General features: G+C 52.2%; 1 protein-coding gene across 2 annotated transcripts in view; it reads right to left on the reverse strand.

Annotated features, from left to right (window-relative positions):
- The window catches only part of ADAMTS8 (ADAM metallopeptidase with thrombospondin type 1 motif 8), a 20148-nt gene that overhangs the window by 1601 nt on the left and 1447 nt on the right, over positions 1-17100 (reverse strand). The window contains exons 2-9 of one of the 2 annotated variants that reach the window (XR_003573878.1): positions 10437-10676; positions 10056-10188; positions 9081-9248; positions 8587-8885; positions 7940-8123; positions 7457-7629; positions 7194-7369; positions 4803-5848 (exon numbers count right to left, since the gene is read on the reverse strand). Coding sequence is in view for 1 of the 2 variants with exons in the window: in XM_027907353.1 (XP_027763154.1) it covers positions 5116-5848; positions 7194-7369; positions 7457-7629; positions 7940-8123; positions 8587-8885; positions 9081-9248; positions 10056-10188; positions 10437-10676 (2106 nt within the window). In the remaining variant the exon portion in view is untranslated. Of the gene's footprint in view, positions 1-3600; positions 5849-7193; positions 7370-7456; positions 7630-7939; positions 8124-8586; positions 8886-9080; positions 9249-10055; positions 10189-10436; positions 10677-17100 lie in introns of those variants that run through there. The other variant, XM_027907353.1, reaches the window with a different exon arrangement.

The raw sequence follows: 17100 nt of genomic DNA on the forward strand, positions 1-17100 counted from the left end.
GCCTGCTCCTGAGTTACCCCTGGAGAGCAGGAACTGTCTCTTCTCCATCCTCCTGCCCGTTGCTCCAGGGCTCAGTTAATCATATTTAGCTCAATCCTACTGACTCCTCTCTTTGGAAACGCCTGCTTTTCTCCTGGCACTGGGAGGATTTATGTCCTCTCCAGGCCTGGGACTGCTTTGTCTGGCCCTCATTTAGTGTAGTCCTGGGGGTTAAAGCATCCTGGTCGGCAGGGGAGGAAGCTGAAGCAGGAGTTTGGGAGAGAAACCTGTTTCCTAAGGTGCTTTGCATTGCAACAGCAATTTAGACCCTCCAAAATCTAAACAGCCACTTAAACAGCAATTTAGACCCTCCAAAATGCCAAGGAACCAGACCAGTTGCTTGGCCACCTGTAGATAAATTTGACAGGTGTCTTTATGGAGAAAGAGGGATCTACCAGAGCAGAGGGGTTGTGACACCGAGATGGATGAGCTGAGTAAGGGATGATGGCAGAAAAGGGACATCACGGTTCTAGGACATGTCAGGAAGGATGTTCCCAACAGAAATAAGGATGGATTTGTGGCTGGATGACCAGGTACTGGTGTGACCTTGCTGGGAGAATGTGGTTACTTCAGTCTAGGGATAATAAATCCAGCCCAGAGCTGAGGAGGGGTGTTTTATGAGGCGAGCCTTGCAATATGTAGCAAAATAAGGCTGGAAGAGAGTTGGCAACCACCCTTTCAACACATACCTGGTGATGCTCGTGCCTGGGGGAGCAGCCTTGGGCATCCTGCATCCTCTGCAAGTGCCTTATAAGAGGAAATATGCCTGTAAAATATAATTACCCCAACTGGGGAGCAGCATTATGTGCAGCACAGGCTGGGGGGGGTTCCAGTCTGTAAATAATTTCCCCCTGATGCAACTACAGAGATGCATCTCTGCCCTCTGGTCCCCATTGCCTCTGGGGTACAATTGTGAATATGGTGCCAAAGAAGTTCCCATAAGATTAATTTCTTGTCCTGCAGATTGCTTTCTTATCCCACTATTCTTTTTTAAAAGTTAAATTACGATGGTTATGTCACTGTGATTAATTAAGGGCTTTTCCCCAGCCTGGAAATATCCCGAAGCCTTTGGCATTGCTTGAAATTCCAATTATTCGACTCCAACCCAACCAAACAACAGAGTGGAAACGTGGGGGGAAAGCCAGGGCAGGCTGTCACCTTAATGAGCTGAACCCCAGGGGCTGTGCGGGTGCCAGGGCCAGTCATGTGAGATGAATGTCACCCCTGGTTATAAATAGGGTGGCAGGAGCCACTGTGCCCGTGGATGTGGGGACACGGCCCTTAACCCTTTCCTTTGCCCTCCCACCGGGGTGGACACTGCAGCCTCTGCAGCATGCCCTTCCTGCTCCACCAGTGCGTGGAAATCCCTGAGGGATTTCTGTTTTATGGAAAATAAACCACAGCTGCCGTTGGGTGTCGGGCCGGGCTTTGTCCTAGGACGGGGTTCCGGTGGCCAGGTCACCCTGTAACGAGCTCAGGCTTATTCCAGGGAAACAGCTCCAAAATCTCCACTGCCAAATCCCAGATTCCAGCCCTCCTGTTGTTTCAGGAGTCAACCTATAAAGAGACAGTGCCAAATTCCCACTGCCTGTGGCTGTTACGTAGTTAAGCCAAGGAGTCAACATCCCCTCTGGTTTAGCCCTGTTTAGGTTCTATTCCCTCCTCCTAAGTATAAGAATTATCTCTGTTTATAAATAGATTATCTATATGATTTCTGTGATATATATATAGCTATAGTATGTTTATGTGATGTATCTATAATATATATATGATGCATATATAGATATAGCCCTGTTTAGGCTGTGTGTCCCTCTAGTAAGTACAAGAATTATCTACATGCATAAAGCAATATATTATCTATATATTATGTATCTATAAAATATGTATTATGTAGCTTTATATCATGTATATATGTAGATATATATTAGCATAGAACCATAGAATTCATATATAGTAGAATAATATATACAATATATATATTCATATATAATATACAGAATAATAGGATATATATAATAAAATATATAACATAGAATATATAATAGAATGCATTATTATAAAATAATATAATAAAAGAATATAATACATAACAATTCTATAAAATGTATTTAGAGATACACTGTACATGTACAGAGAGGAGGGAGGTACTCACAAGCAACTGCGAAACAGATGATTCACAATTTTGGTGGAATAATTTTTGCTTGTGGGTTTTGTCTATTCTCTCGTGTTTTCGTTCAGCATCTTAAAACTGAACGAACCATTTATTTAAGGCTCAATAAGATAAGGAAAAAAGATAATTTATTCCTTCTGGGACGGAGATAAAAATAATATATCCTGAGAAAAGTGCAAATAGAGACAAATGCAAAGAGGTAAAAGGCAGGAAATCCTTTATTGAAGGGGAAAAGGCAGGACCACAAACAGTCTGTTTTCAAAATTAAAAACAAATACAAACAAGAGGCTAAAACCTGGAAAATAATATTTTTTTCCCCCCTCCCCTTAAAATGCAAGTCCCAAGCTTAATTTTGGTTGGATCTGTTACGCTCACACAGTTCAGTTGGTGCTCCAGAGAGGAGGGAGACACCAGAGACCAGAGAGGTTAAACCATGAGCAAAGACATCCCTTCTCTACCCCACTGCAGATTTGGAGAGGGGATGTAGGAGCAGCATGTTAAAACACAGTCTTGTTATTTTTTATCTCTTTTTTTTCATTTCTTTTTTTTTTTTCTCCTTTCCAGACAGCTACTGTACAAAACCAAACAGAAATTTATAATAAATACCTAACCCAAGAGGCTCAGTACATTGCTACAATCCTTCACTGAAGGGAAACATATATATATACATATATATATATATATCCTAATATATAACCTCTTTGATTTAAATCAGCATAAAGGTTACGAGTTTCTACAGAAGCCTAGGGCAAAAATCCCACTTACCATCACCCAGACCCCACACCTCAACTGAGCAGGGTCCCCATCCTCCTCACTGGGAAAACAGCAGGATTTGCCCACAACAGGGAGCTCTTAGGAAGCTCAGGGATTATAAAAAAACTGGGCACGTCTGCTGAGTGATAAATACAGGCAGTTTCCTTGGCACTGGCTCAGCCTGATATTCCTGCCCCGTCCCAAATGCTGGTTGTGACACTGGAGAGGAGACACACGCTGGCTTGGAGTTGGAAGCCTCGTAGACTCAAAGAGGGGAAAAAAGAAAACAACCCCGAACTGAGAGGCTGCAGGACTTTAACATCCAGCTATTTGTTGGAGCTTAAATTCCTGGAGATTAATTAGCAGATGCAGAACATTGCCTGAAGGTGGATCTGCACCACAGCCCAAACAGCTCTGCATCCAAACTCTGCATCTGGCCTTTAGTTTTCCTTCCTTCCCTGAAAAAAAAAAAAAGGAGCCAAGACCTTGGTACCCTCAATCCTGGCCTGCAGCTCCCTTGGTTTTGACAGGAATCATCTATGGGAGATAAACCAGGAGTATTTCATATTTTCAGGTAAATGGTCAGGTTTCTGGCATGGCTTTAGGGGAGCAGCTCATCCCATCCTAATCCCATCCCATCCCATCCCATCCCTGCCTGGACAGTGAGGAAAGGGTCTCACATGAGCTTAGCTCAGGCAAAAGGGACAAGGGAAAGGATTGGCTCTGTAATGACGAAGGGGGAAGCTCCGACATCAAAAATTCCAGCCCTTCTCCCCTTCCTGCACCCACTGGAAATTCAATATTTTGCTGCCAGAAGGGAAACCAAGGAAGGGTATGAGGGTGGAGACTGGAGACACCAAATTGTCTGTGACAGCAAAACCTTCCCAAATTCCATCCCCGCTCTCCAGGAACTGGCTGGTGCCAGAACATGGATTGCTTTGGAAAGGGCAAAGTTTGGGGGCTGAGCAGCCTCTGTGCTGGGGCCAGGCAGCAGCCAGGCTGGGGAGAGGGGTCTGGTTGCTTCCTGCTGGGAAAGAAGAGCTCCAGCCTCGCCAGGCTCGGTTTTGGACTGAGGATTGCTCAGGGAAGGCTGGAGCCGGTGCCAGATCCGAGCGACTTCAGTATCCCGGGAAAGTGGAGAGTGGCATCAGTGACCCCTGGCATCATCTGCAGGGCCTGGGCTCATCCTGCTGCAAGCCAAGTTAGCAAATTAACTCCAAAATTCAAGCAGAGATAAAAAAAAAAAAAAAATGAGCCTGCAGGGCCCTGAAAGCAAAGGATGGGAGAGGAAAGGCTGGCACACCAGACTGTCCGCTCCAGAGGGGGAATGGGATATGGTGATGGGCATTTCACAGTCCGAGCACTGCAGAATTGGGAATTATTAATCCTCACAGCAGCCCTGTGAGCCAGATCAGGTCTAATTAAGCTTTGGTTTTAAAGCTGGGGAAATGAGGACATGGGTGGGGCAGCAGCTCCAGGAGTAACTGCAGGTGTTGGGGGGTGTTTGGAGACAGAGGTTTGTAAGTTTGTAGATTATCAATTCAGCAGAAACCACCATGAACAGTTCTCCTGTCTAACTCATGCCAGGATCTCATCCTCAGCTACTCCTGCTCCCATCCAAACAGGCAATTTATCTCCCAGGTTAACCCACAGCTGATAAAACACTTCCCGTGTTCAAGGACACCCACGCTGCTGCAGGGAGGGGACGGCAACCCATTCCACGCCTTTCGCACAGGGATCCCAATTTCATCAGCCAAGCCACCCACCCTGGACCTCCCTGACCTGCAGCTGGGACAGGGTGATGGCAAACCCAGGCTCCACATCTTATCCTGCGCTAAACCCCGAAAGGAATCTGCAACCGCTTTCAGCGACAGCTCTTTGGAAACACCCTACGCTTATTTTTCCCTTTAAATTACAACTTGCCTGCGAGCAGCCAGCCAGAGAGAAAGGAAGAAAAGAAAGGAAAAGAAGTGATTCCTCCCCGTTCTGCTGCCGTTGTTCCCCACTCTGAGGTAGACATCAATGGGGTGAGGATGAACCACCGGAGGGAGAGCGGCTGGCTGGCTGGCAAGCAAGCCTACGGCATCCTCGCTGTCCTGCCCTGGCATGGTGAGATCCCACGGCATTCCCAGCTCCGTGGATTCCAGCGTGGCTCAGCACTGCCGCAGGACACAGGTGGCTGTGGCTGCTGGTGGCCCCGGAGAGCTGCATTTCTCCGGGGCAGTGATTTTTCCAGCGTAATCGATGCAGGAGGCATTGCGTGTCCGCACGCCCTCGCCGCAGGTCTGGGAGCAGGGGGACCAGGGGCCCAGGCGCCAGAGAGGGCACGGGATGTCTCCACAGGGCTTGATGTCCTCGGGTTTGAGGGATTTGTTGCAGGAAGAGGAGGTCTGACCCTCCACGTCCCGGCAATCCACCGTCCGCCGCTGCCAGCCCGAGCCGCACGTCTTGGAGCACTCGGACCAGTCCCCCAGGACCCACTGGGAGTTCAACATCGGGCGGATGACATTGGCCGACTTCTTCTCTTTGCCCTTCTGCCTGCTGAAAGGGACGTCCTTGGGGATGAAGAAGGTGTACTTGACTTTGGGCGGGAAGAGCTCGCTGGCGATGGTCAGCAGCTGCACCGTCAGGGGCTCCGGGAGCTGCCGGAAGCTCTGCAGCCTCTCCAGGGTCGTCATGGAGCCGCTGTACTTCAGGATGGTTCCATTAACGAGGATGTCCTGCTCCACGGCCGAGATGGCAAAGTCTCCGTTCAGCAGGTACTTGCCCTCCAGGGTCCTCAGGGCCAGGTAGTTCCCGTCGTGCCGGACCCCGCGGTGGCTGCGCTGTTTGATGTCGATGTTGGTGGCCCCAGCCGGGATGGTGACGATGTCGTTGTAGCCGTATCTGCACGGGGCAAAGGGACGCTTATTTTTCAGGACTTACAAAGACAAGACCCACACAGTGAATAGCACTTGGTTTCATGACTCTGAACCCGTCTCTCCATAACCCCAACCACTCCAGAGCTGGAGATATTGCAGATGTGCCAGATGTGGGCTCAGGTGGGAGATTTCACTGAGTTAGACGGGAAAATGAGCAATGAAATCAAATGAACAGCCACGTGGCAACCAGCCTCAGTGGGAAATTCTCCTTGCTCCTTCCCTTTGGAAATGGGTGAAGCATTTGGGACTGAAAGCCTGTCACTGGTGATGCTGATGTAGAACAGCAGAATAGGAGAGAGCACCTTGCACCCTCAGCATCTTTGGAAGGGTTCTGCAGCCACCACTACATTGCAGAAGCAATCCCACTGGAGGACACAGGGGACATTCCCATGCCAGGGAAGCATTTCCCTGCTAAGCCAGCCAGAGCCTATCCCTGGAGCTCCAGAGACAGCACCCTGAAGGCTTCAGCACCGGTGCCCTTGGCACTGTGACTCCCACCGTGGGGCCCCAGGACCGCTGTCCATGCGTCCCTGTGGTGGATGCTGCGGTCAGTAATAAGGTTCAGAGTATTTTGAAAAAAAGGCTTTGAGTCAAACTCTGCTCTCCGTCATCCTGGCCTCCCTCACCCTGATCTCAATGGGATCTCTTCTTGGCTGTAGCTCCTGCACTAATCTCCCTTTAGTCAACCGCAAACAATTCATAGGAGAGTGGAAGCCCCATTTCAGCTGGTTCCCTGGAAGGAAACCATGTAGGAAATCTAATTTGCCTGTGTGAGTCACCTCTCCACATGGAACTGGACGCGTTGGGCTTTTATTACAATCCCTCCAACAAACGCCTGAACTTCTGCTCTTTGGCAAAGCGACGGAGACATTGGGCGAGGGAAGTGGCCTCGGTGCCCATGATCCAGGATTCCAATCCATCCCCAAGCCCAGGGGAAAGTTATTGAACTATTTATATCACACATCAGCCCTTGAAGATGTGTCCAACTCCCTGCACTGGAGTGCAATGTGCATCGTAAACTCCCCGGGGCACATTTATGTGCACTGGTGTTCCGAACCCATCACATTAATTGTTACTTCAGGAAATAAACTCAGCTTGGCTTGTGTAAAGCTGCCCAAAAATAAACTGAGTGTAAGCCCTGGGGTCTGGGGTGGAGCCCAGGCTCTTGCAATGCCACCTGGCTGAGGGTGCTGGCACAGAGTCTTAATATTCCTAGCCTAGCACTGCAGCCATAAAAAAGGACAATGAGAGGGGATGCTGTTTTTTCTCCCCCACCTATCCCTGCAGAACCCTTCTCCCCGGTGCCTTACTTGGATCTGTTGAGCGAGCCGGATATTTTCCTGCACGTGGAGCCATTGCCACCACACACCCCACACTTGTCCAGCTTCTTGGAGGACCCAACGACGTGGTCACAGCCAGCCTTGATGCACTGCCCGTGCACACAGATGGAGAGGGTCTCGGGGCCACACAGCGTCCCATCAATCACCTGGGAAAGAGGGGTGTAGAGCAGCAATCAGTGGGTGAGTTCTGAAACGGGGTACACGGGGGTGATTCCCATCCCCAGGTATCTTACTTTGGCCTCAAAGACTTTGAACTCGCTCCTCCCTCGGGCTCTGCAGAAGAGCTTGCACCGGTCCCGGGGGGACACTCCTGCGTACTTGGGCACCCACTCCAGGCGATTCCCTTCCAGATCCGTGAAGTTGTAGCTGTTGTACTTCTCACACTGCTGCTCCCGAAAGCTTTTCCCTGAAAGGGAAGGAGAAACACAACTCAAAATTGCGGGGAGCCAGCAGGAACCACTGTCCTTGGCGGTCAGGGAGACGTGGAAGCGAGCTGAGGAGAGGGGGAGTGAGCTGAGGAGCGTGTGGTGAGCATGCAGAGGAGGGATATCACAGAGAAGGGATCCCACACACTTTCCACCCACCAGAGAGAGTCACAGCCCCCCCCCCCCCCCCCAAAACCACGAATATTCAAGGAAGAGCAGAGCAATCCCTGGCGATGGGTTCTGGAGGAACAGAAGCGGGAGGTGAGCGTGCATTTGGCGGGCACTCCTTACCATCTGGTGGGCACTCCTCGGTGTGGCAGGACTGGTACTTGGTCCTCTGGCCCTCGCAGTAGCTCCCACCGTGCTGGGGCCTGGGGCTGTCGCAGTGGCGGTGGGAGAACTGGACGCCTCCGCCGCAGCTCCGTGAGCAGGAGCCCCAGGGGCTCCAGGGGCCCCAGCCACCGTCCACCGCCGGCTGCAAGAGGCCACCAGCAACTTATTGATCCACTCCGAGCCTGTCCGTGCCCGGCTGCTCAGCCCCAGGGTGAGCAAACACTAAAATCTGCCCCCAGCCCTGAGCCAGAAAAGTACTTCTGCACTTGAAGCTAATACTGACTTCCCTCAGTCTGTTCACGTGCTTGAAGTTAAGCTGGGCTTTAAGACCTTTGCTGACTGACTCTGAAGCTGCTGCTAATTCCCCCAGCAGGGCAAAAAGTGATGATTTAATTGCAGATCTGCACTGCTTGTTCCGGGTCAGACTCGCCCGTACCTCAGTAACAGACTTTACTTGTGAGCTGACTTGCCAGTAATAAATGTTAATGAAGGAGAGGCATCCAGAAATAAAGCAGCCAAATCCAAAGCCAGTCAGGGTAGGTGTCAGAGGTTTGGGAATCCCAAAGGGCCAAGCCCCAGGCAATCAATCCCCAGCCCCCCATTACCTGGGGTTTCAGGACATCCTGTGGCACACAGCGCCCGTCCCAGCACAGCCCATCAGCTTTGCAGGGCGTCCCGTCAGCCCAGGGCAGGCTGCCGTTCTTGGTGTGGCACAGGGGCTCCCCACTGCCCGTCCTGCACCACAGCTGGGCACAGATGTCCTGCTCCGTGGTGTTGGGGCAGTGCTGGAAGTCCTTCCCAAAGATCTGCTGGCATTGCTGGTCCAGGCTGTACAGGGCTCTCTGACCGGGCAGCTCGGCAGGCAGGGCCAGCGCCTCGGCTGGGGCGTCCAGCAGGCAGTCACCTGGGGAAAGTTCAGGAATTAGGCTGGAGTTGGACCATCAGGGCTCGGATTGCACCAAGCAGGGCACCCTGAGCCTCCTCTGTGGTCTGGTTTGAATCCCCCTCCGCCCCACACGCCCCTCCAGGTGTTGCAGAGAGCCTGGACAATTAACGAGGAGGTCATTTGGAGTGCTGGGGCTGCTTAGCTGAGCCTTACCGTGCCCTCCATCCAGGAACTCGGTGAGGTACATGGCACTGCAGGGGGACCAGGGCTGGGTCTTGTTCAGGTGGATGAAGAGAGCAGCCATCATGTGGTGCTCGCCCAGGGGGCCGAAGAGCCGCTCGCAGTTCTTGGAGTCATCGTGGGGCATGCTGAGCACGTGGCCTGGGGGGGCAGAGGGCACTGTCAGTGCAGCCCCCCCAGCCCAACTCCTGGTACCAAATAAGGTACCAAACAGCTTCTATTGCTGCAAAAGCCGTTTGCTTCCAGAAATCAAAAGGAATAAAAACCCACTTGCTCCATCTCAGTGGTGTGCTGGACAAAGCAGCACAAGTTCATACAATCCCAAAATGGTTTGGGTTAGAAAAAAACTTGAAAGGTCATCTTGTTCCACCCCCTGCCATGGGCAGGGACACCTTCCACTAACCCAGGTTGCTCCAAGACCTGTCCAACCTGGCCTTGGACACTTCCAGGGATCCAGGGGCAGCCACAGCTTCTCTGGGAAACAGTGCAGGAATGACAAACCAAGGGAAAGATGTGCTTGATTCCACATCTGAGCTCATCACAACAGGTAAATCATAAAATCATTAAGGCTGGAAAAGACCTCCAAGATCATCAAGTCCAACCTTTGACTGATCCCCACCTTGTCACTAGACCAGAGCACTGAGAGCCACATTCAGTTGCTCTCTGAAGGTCTCCAGGGATGGAGACTCCACCACCTCCCTGGGTAGCCCCTTCCAATGCTCGACAACGCTTTCAGTGAAGAAATTCTTCCAGAACTGGTGTAAATGCACCAATTTACAACAATTTGGGTACTTCTAAGTGCTCCTGCTGCTGCAAACCAACTTCTGCCAGCGCCAGAAGCTCCCCACGGTTTGGCCGCTGGGAGATGCTGGTGCTGGGCTGTGCTATAACCCCTGTCAGCAGCAGGGCTGGAGAAAGCATCCTCCCCCTGGGGGAGGGAGGTGTTACCCAGTTCATGAGCCAGGGTGTAGGCTGCCTGCAGGCCCTCGTCCTCGATCACCGAGCAGCTCTTGTTGCGGTCGCACATGGTGCCGATATCGGCCACGCCCAGCGTGTCGCAGCTCTGGTGCCCGCAGAAGTCCTGTTTGGGAGCAGCACCGAGGGGGTCAGGCAGGGTGAAGGGAGTGCCACCTTCAGCTCCAACATCTCTGTGGGCAACCCACTGGTGGTCTGCACCCCAAATGACACCACCCCCCTGCAAGCGCTTTGCTGCCATCTCCATTATTTGCGTGGTGGGGCATCGACCTCCACGGTCGACCCTCTTCTCTCCCTCCTTCTCTCTCCCACCTTGACCACCCTACTCCCAGAGGGGTCCCCAGGGATGCTGACCTGTCTGGTGAGCAGGATGGCTGTGTCGTAGTGCTCCGGGTGCCGGTCGCTCAGCGGGTTGAACCTTTGCTGCCAACTGCAGAAGTTCCTCAGGGTGAGCCCCCCGTTGTCCGACACCTCCGGCCCCGCCGCCGCCTCCTCCACCACCAGCACCTTCACCACCACCAGGTTGATGGGGTTTTTCAGGCTGGGGTGCTTGTAGATTTGAGCAGCCATGGACATCAGGGTCAGGACGTGGTTCTACAGGGAAGGAGAGGGGCAGGCAGGGCCTGGGTAAAACATTTGTTGTGAGGCTCTTTTTTTTTTCTCAGAAAGGAGAAATCAGCCTCGTTTATGAAGCCCATCACACCCAAAACACGAGCTGATGGACTGAGTGCTGCCTTTCTGAAGTGATGCTTTACACCCTGTAACAACAGAAGGGACAGGCAGGACAAGCCCATCCCTGCGTCCCCTTCTCCAGCCACTGTGTCTTACCTGCCCTTTGCACCCAGAAATCCCTCAAGAAGAGTTTTCTTAAGGAAAACCTCTGTTCTGGAGAGTTCCCTGCACATTCCCCAAAGCACTAACCCTGCCCCGGGGGTGGGAAACACTTCCCAGATAACATTCCACTGGTCACAGCCTTTGAACCCGACATCCTTGGCGACTGACTGGGCCCAAAACACTCTCTGGCAGCCAAGTCTTTGCCCCTCATCATCCCCTGCTTGGAGACTGGGGTGACCAGGGATGACTTCATGTGTCAGCCTCGCCAGCGATGTTTACGCTGATGTAAACGTCTTATCGGAGCATCGAAATTCCTCCTCTGCTTGGCACTGCTCACAGCCCCGAGTCAGGGGAAAAAAATGCACCTATTACACAACACAGTGTTGGGAAAGAGAAAGTGGCTTCTCTCCTCCCCAGACGGATTCCACCCCGCGGTCTCAATTCGGAGCCTAATTAGGCTGGAGGGACTCAATGGGAGCCCTCTCTGATGGCCGAGTTTCACCCAAAATTCACCATTCCCAGAGCAGAGCTGGCTCCCTGTGCTCATCCATCACAACGCTGCCAGGACAATGCCATTTTCTTCGCAAATGAGGGAGATGCTGAGGGAGATACAGCATATTTGCTGCTTCCCCCAGGGCACTTGTGGCTACTTTAAATTATTCTGCCACATTTTCTCCCACCACTGGCAGCTCCGTGTAAACAGATGTTTCGTTTCAGCAAGACGGATCCCAGTGCTCATTATCCAAGGGCAGGCCACAGGGAGGCTGATGGGAGCAGGGAATAGACTGGTTTATTTAGACTGGCCAGATCTCCCCGACATGACTCACATCCCAGCCCCAAACACGCAACAAATGTCATGGCAAAGTCACCGCCAGGGCAAGAAACCCAGGCGAGATCCCCACGAGTGGCTGCTCCGTGAGCTGGGGGAATTGTTTACCCTCTAGGGGAAATCCACTGGGCTACTTCCTAAAAATATCAGAAAGCCTTCCTAAAATTAGGCCCCTGAAGGTCTAGAAGGATGCTCGGTGCTGGAGCATCATGGGATCATCCATCATTTCCAAGGGATTAAATCCAGCTGTATCTTTTTCTAACCTGTTACAGGTTTCTTTCCATCCCAGCAGTTTTCACCTGGGAGCTCTCAGTTCCTGCCACAAATCCCCTGGGACACTGACCCTCACATCCTCAGAGTTACATCCTCAGAGGTACAAGAAACTCTTTCAGCAGCAGGAGCAGAGGGACTTGGAAAACATCCGTCCACCTTCCCTGGGTCTGGAAAGCCAACACGGAAAGCAAACTGAACAAAACAGCTCTTTAGTGCAGATTAAAAGGTCAAATTCACTTGTTCCACCATCTGGTGTCTATTTATACCCATCCCTGGCCTGTGCAGGCATTGGTTGGGTTTCAGATGGACCCCGACTGCTCCGGGGAGAGCAGCAATCCACCTGCTCGGCTTGGCCAAGGGTTTGGAGTCATGGCCAAAAACAAATTATGGGATCCCCAGGGCTCAGGAGAGGCCAACTGAGCACTTTTGGCCAACAAATGGCTGTGGAGGAGCTGAATCCCGCTCATCCCAACCTCCCTGTGCCTCTGCAAACAGGCTCTGGCTTGATAAGCCTCCTAGGGGAGAATGTACCTTCTCCAGAGTTTCCTTCCCACCACGCAGGCTGTGGATGTGGGTGTTGGGATCAGATGCAGGGCAGCATTTTGGGTGAGGTTTGGGGAGCCCAGAGCTGCAAACAGACTGGTTTCTGCCTCCTTGCAAGGCACTACAGCCCTGCAGGCACAAGGAGCTTCCCTGCCATTTCCAACCAGGATCCAGGGAGATCTTGGCAGGATTTCTGTCCAGCTGGTAAACACAGCTGGAAAATCAGCCTCTTACCTGCTCTGGGGGGAGAGGACACCAGTGTGAGCCAGAGAGGGTCAGGGAGCATCCCTCCTCTGCCCCAGGTGTCCAGGCACTATGCAGGGTGATGTTCCCTCAACATCTCCCACCTTGTTTCTCCCCAGCTGCAATCCTTGGTTCCTACTGCTCCCAAGAAGATCAAATTCCACCCATTCCACCACCTGCCCCCTGTCCAAAAATGAGGAGGGGATGCCTTTTTTCTGCATCACAGCAGCTCCAAAACCCCTCCTACCACAGCACTGTTGGGTCTGGGAGAGCCCTGAGGGAGGTACTGCCCTACAGGAGCCTTCCAGCAGCAAACAACACAGGCAGAGGGAGAGTGAAGGGAAAAATAAATCCAAATCAGAGCCAGGGGAACTGAAGTGGTTGCTTTTAACCTCAGAACGTTGAAAGATTTCACTTTCTCATACAGGCCCTTGCAAAACCTCTGCTTACATTCCCCTTCGTGGGAACCATTCAGAAGCTGGAGTCTACAGAGATCCCCAAACCGTGGGGTTTATTTTAATTATTATTATTATTATTTTGGTGTGTGAAACTGCTCCTACACAGCCAGCATTACTGTGGTGTGCACAGAGTGATGTAGTATCACTGGATCCACCCAGAACAGGACGGCAGGGAGCACCCATGGAACACCCCAGCACAACCTTCCCTCCACCAGTGTGAGGGGATCAATGTTCAGCCCAGCCTGGGGCTGCAGGATTCTTTGCTGGTGGATTGGGTTGGTTTTTCCCCCTCCTTTCTCCCTAGGAGCCAGAATTTCTGCAGAGGGGGAGAAAACGGGAAAGAAATGCCTCAATTTCTGGAGCACAGACAGATGGAAGGGAGCGAACCCAGGGTCAGACGCTGCCCAGATTTTAAAAAGCAAGTGGTGAAAACATCCCAGGCTCTCCCTCTTCCCAAAGCACTGTCTGTGTGCCACCCCCTGGCTTGGGTACCCAGGGGCTGCCAGCTGCCCTTCCAGCCTTTCATTCCAAAGCCCTGCAGCTCAGCAGCTGCTGAACCCCCCAGTGATGTCAGTGCACCAGTCAATATTTAGAGAAGCTGCCTGGTCCTCCAACCCCTGGCACCAGAGTGGCTGCAGGCTCGGGGTCACACCCAAGGGACAGATCCCAGAGGAAAAGCTGGCTGATGGCATTGCTAGCACAGGCCCCCCCCTTTGCAAAGATCCCCTTTAATCCCACCCGGATTGCCTTTGGGAATGGCCTCAGGAGGGGCTGGCTCCTTTTGTCAAGGGATTAACTCATTTTACCCACTCAAACTGCAAAACATCCCAAAGCAAGTGGAGGAGCTGGACAGGAGGGGTGTCCTGAGGCTCCAGGGTGGCTTTGGATTTACCTCCAGGATCACTTTGACAGTGAGAGAGCCAGCAGCAGGACCCTGGCAGTGCCCCGTGCCACGAACTGCAGCACTTGTCTCCTCTAGGAGAGAAAGGATTGCAACAGCACTCCTAAAAACTCATAAATCTGCCTGGAAAAAACACAGGAGTCAGGAACTGACTGGTTCCCTGACTTAGGGAACCCTGGCTTAGCCAGACTGATCTGATTCTTCCCCAGCCCTCAGTCATTACCAGCCCTTGGAGTCAGGGCTGGCAGATTCCTCCCTTGCAAGGCGGGAAAGGACAGGGGATTGCAGCCACGGTGTTTGCAGAAGAAAGCTTGGAAACACATCCCATCTGCACCCAAGAGACTGGAGAAACCCCACCACAGGAATCCCAGCCGGCTGCCAATTGGCTGGGGATGCTGTGGCTGGTTTTTGGAACTGCCTGGTGTTTGAGGTGTCTGGGCAGACATCCCTGAGCCACGCAGAGCATCCCGGCAAGTGCAGCCCAGCTGCAGGTGCTCACCCCTTCTGCGTGTCTCCAGCCTCAGCTTCCCCTGCCAAAACCCCCACTTAATTCTGGTAGTGATGCTCACAGTCCTCTTCTCTTCCAAGCATTTTGGGTTCTCTTGCAGGAAGAACACAGAGGATAACTCATGTGTCCAGCCTGGAGCCTCACACCCATACCTGTATAAGTGGGCTCTTCCCAGTCACTGCAGACTGTCCTGTTGCTGTTAATGCCCCCTAAAATAACCCCATCCCCTGCCATCCTCAAGCCAAAAGAATCACCAAACCCCCAAACTTCAAGTCTAGTTCTGCTCTCACTTCACCATCCCCTCCTGGTTTACACACAGGTATTGATGGAGGCAGCATTAAGCCCTTATTATCTAAATTAGGTTAAGAGCCGAGCTATCAGGCTCAAATTGATTAGAAAGAAATCATTAACAGCATTTTCCCAACAACAGCATGGCATTGATTATAACTTGCAACGCCTGAGTGCATCTTGTGTTGACTCTTCTGCTCGAGCTGTTACAGCTTATGCAAGAAAATAACTGGGAATACAAACGATGCTGGTGACATTTAATAAATATTTGGTAATTGAAGTGTGGTTACGGGAAGAAAACTCATTATATAAATATGGTTTCTTCTGACTCACCATTTCTGCTCCCTGGGCATCTCCTAGTCAGCTCTCTAAGACCTCACCAGCACTTGCCATTGCTTTTTTTGGCCTGAAAAATGTAGGTATTTAGGGAGAAGCTGAGATGGCTATTTGGTCCCCTGACTTAGCAGTGACTGTGCATTTTTGTTCCTGAGAACAAAAGACACAGAAACACAGCAGGTGGCTTTTTTTTTTTTTTTTTTTTTTAACTGCTACAAGAGAGCTGGTGGAAGTTTTCTCCCAAATATTAAACATTGCTCTGTTCATCCAAGACAAGACCTGCAAAGGTTTTCTTCCCATTCTTGAGAGATGATGCAAAAATATCGCTCCTGGGGGCAAAGAAATGATGGGGAAATGGGAGCCAAGCAGGCTGGGAGGCAATATCACCTAATCCAGGGTTGGAACAGCCAAACCAGGGCAGGGTACCAGCCTTGCAGCCCCTTGGTTTTGTTCACCTGCAGCTCACCCTCCTTCTGCCTTCCCAGATTTACCAGAGGGCTGTTACTTTTTCCCCAGTTCAAGCTGGGCATTATCAGGATTTCTCCCACCCCCAATGTACCACTTCATTTGGAACAGGAGTCACACCCCCAGGTGTTGCTTTAGAACTGTCAGGTGCCCAGCAAGGTGCAGCAGATACACTGAAACCCGAGCGATGCTGAGCAGCTGGAACCAGCTGGAGCCCCAAGGTTTAGCATTTCTCAAGGTCCAGCCTGGCCTGAGTGGGGCTGGCATTAAAACACTGCTTTGTTAAGGGCAGAGAAGCCCCCAGGGGAAGGATAAAGCTGGCAGGAGTGGCAGAGCCAGGCTGCCAAAGTGCAGCCTCTGGTTTCAGCTGCCTGATCACTCCTGCTGACCTCCAGCTTCCCTCTCCCAGCCCACTGCAGAGGATGAGCAGTTTTGGTGCACATTTACCCCCTGCAAAGACCCCAGAACGTTTCAGACCGAAGCAACCTGAATTTGGACCCAAACAACCCATCCCTGCAGGGTTGGGGTGGGGAGTTAACTCTGCCAGAGGCATGGAAAATAACCTGGTGGTGATGAGGAAGGCTCAGCAGCAGCCCTGGAGGTGGGGAGGGGAGGGGAGTGTGAGGCACCACAGTCTCTGCTCCCGGGGTCTCCAGAGAGAGAATGTTTAAGGAGAGGGGGAATTCCTAGCGCTGGTGGCTGAGGCAAAGGGCTGTTCATCCATCTGCTCGGTGCTAACAGGTGGCTCAGGAGCAGGACTGTGCATTACTCAGCCCGTGGTTTATTTACTATTCGGTCCCGGCTCCCATCCAGAAGGGAGTGAAAGCCATCCCCTTGCAGCGCGGCTCTTCCCCTGCAGCAGTGCAGGCATTAACTCCCTCTGTCCCTCCTCTCTGGGGGCACCAGACCGACGGGACATGACGGTGCCCAGCCTGTGCACACCCAGGCTCGTTGGGTGTGGGAAAAGGTCCCCGAACACTGACTGAACCCCACAGATCGACCCTGCAGCCTCTGCCTCAGGGATTTACAGCCCCTACACAGCAAGGGAAGGTGGGAACAAAGCCAAGGTCCCCTCACCCTGTCCCTCTGCTCGCTCGCCCTGGTCCCGGGCGTCCCAGGGCTGGGGGGATCAGGAGGACGAGGGGAGACCCGGCAGAGGGAAGAAAAGGGGGGATAGGAGGGGGTGGAGAGGTTGTGGGGATGGAGGAAGTGGGGAAACAACGGGTACAGGGACAGGAGGGGACAGAGGGATGAAGGAATGAAGGGATATGTGCGCAGGGGGGATGGAGGATTGAAGGGGATGGAGGGGACAGAGAGGCAGCGAGGGCTCCAGGAGTGCA

Source organism: Empidonax traillii, unplaced genomic scaffold, assembly GCF_003031625.1.
Source record: "Empidonax traillii isolate 1590-97213 ecotype Southwest subspecies unplaced genomic scaffold, ASM303162v1 scaffold1444:size425056, whole genome shotgun sequence".
Lineage (NCBI taxonomy): Eukaryota > Metazoa > Chordata > Aves > Passeriformes > Tyrannidae > Empidonax > Empidonax traillii.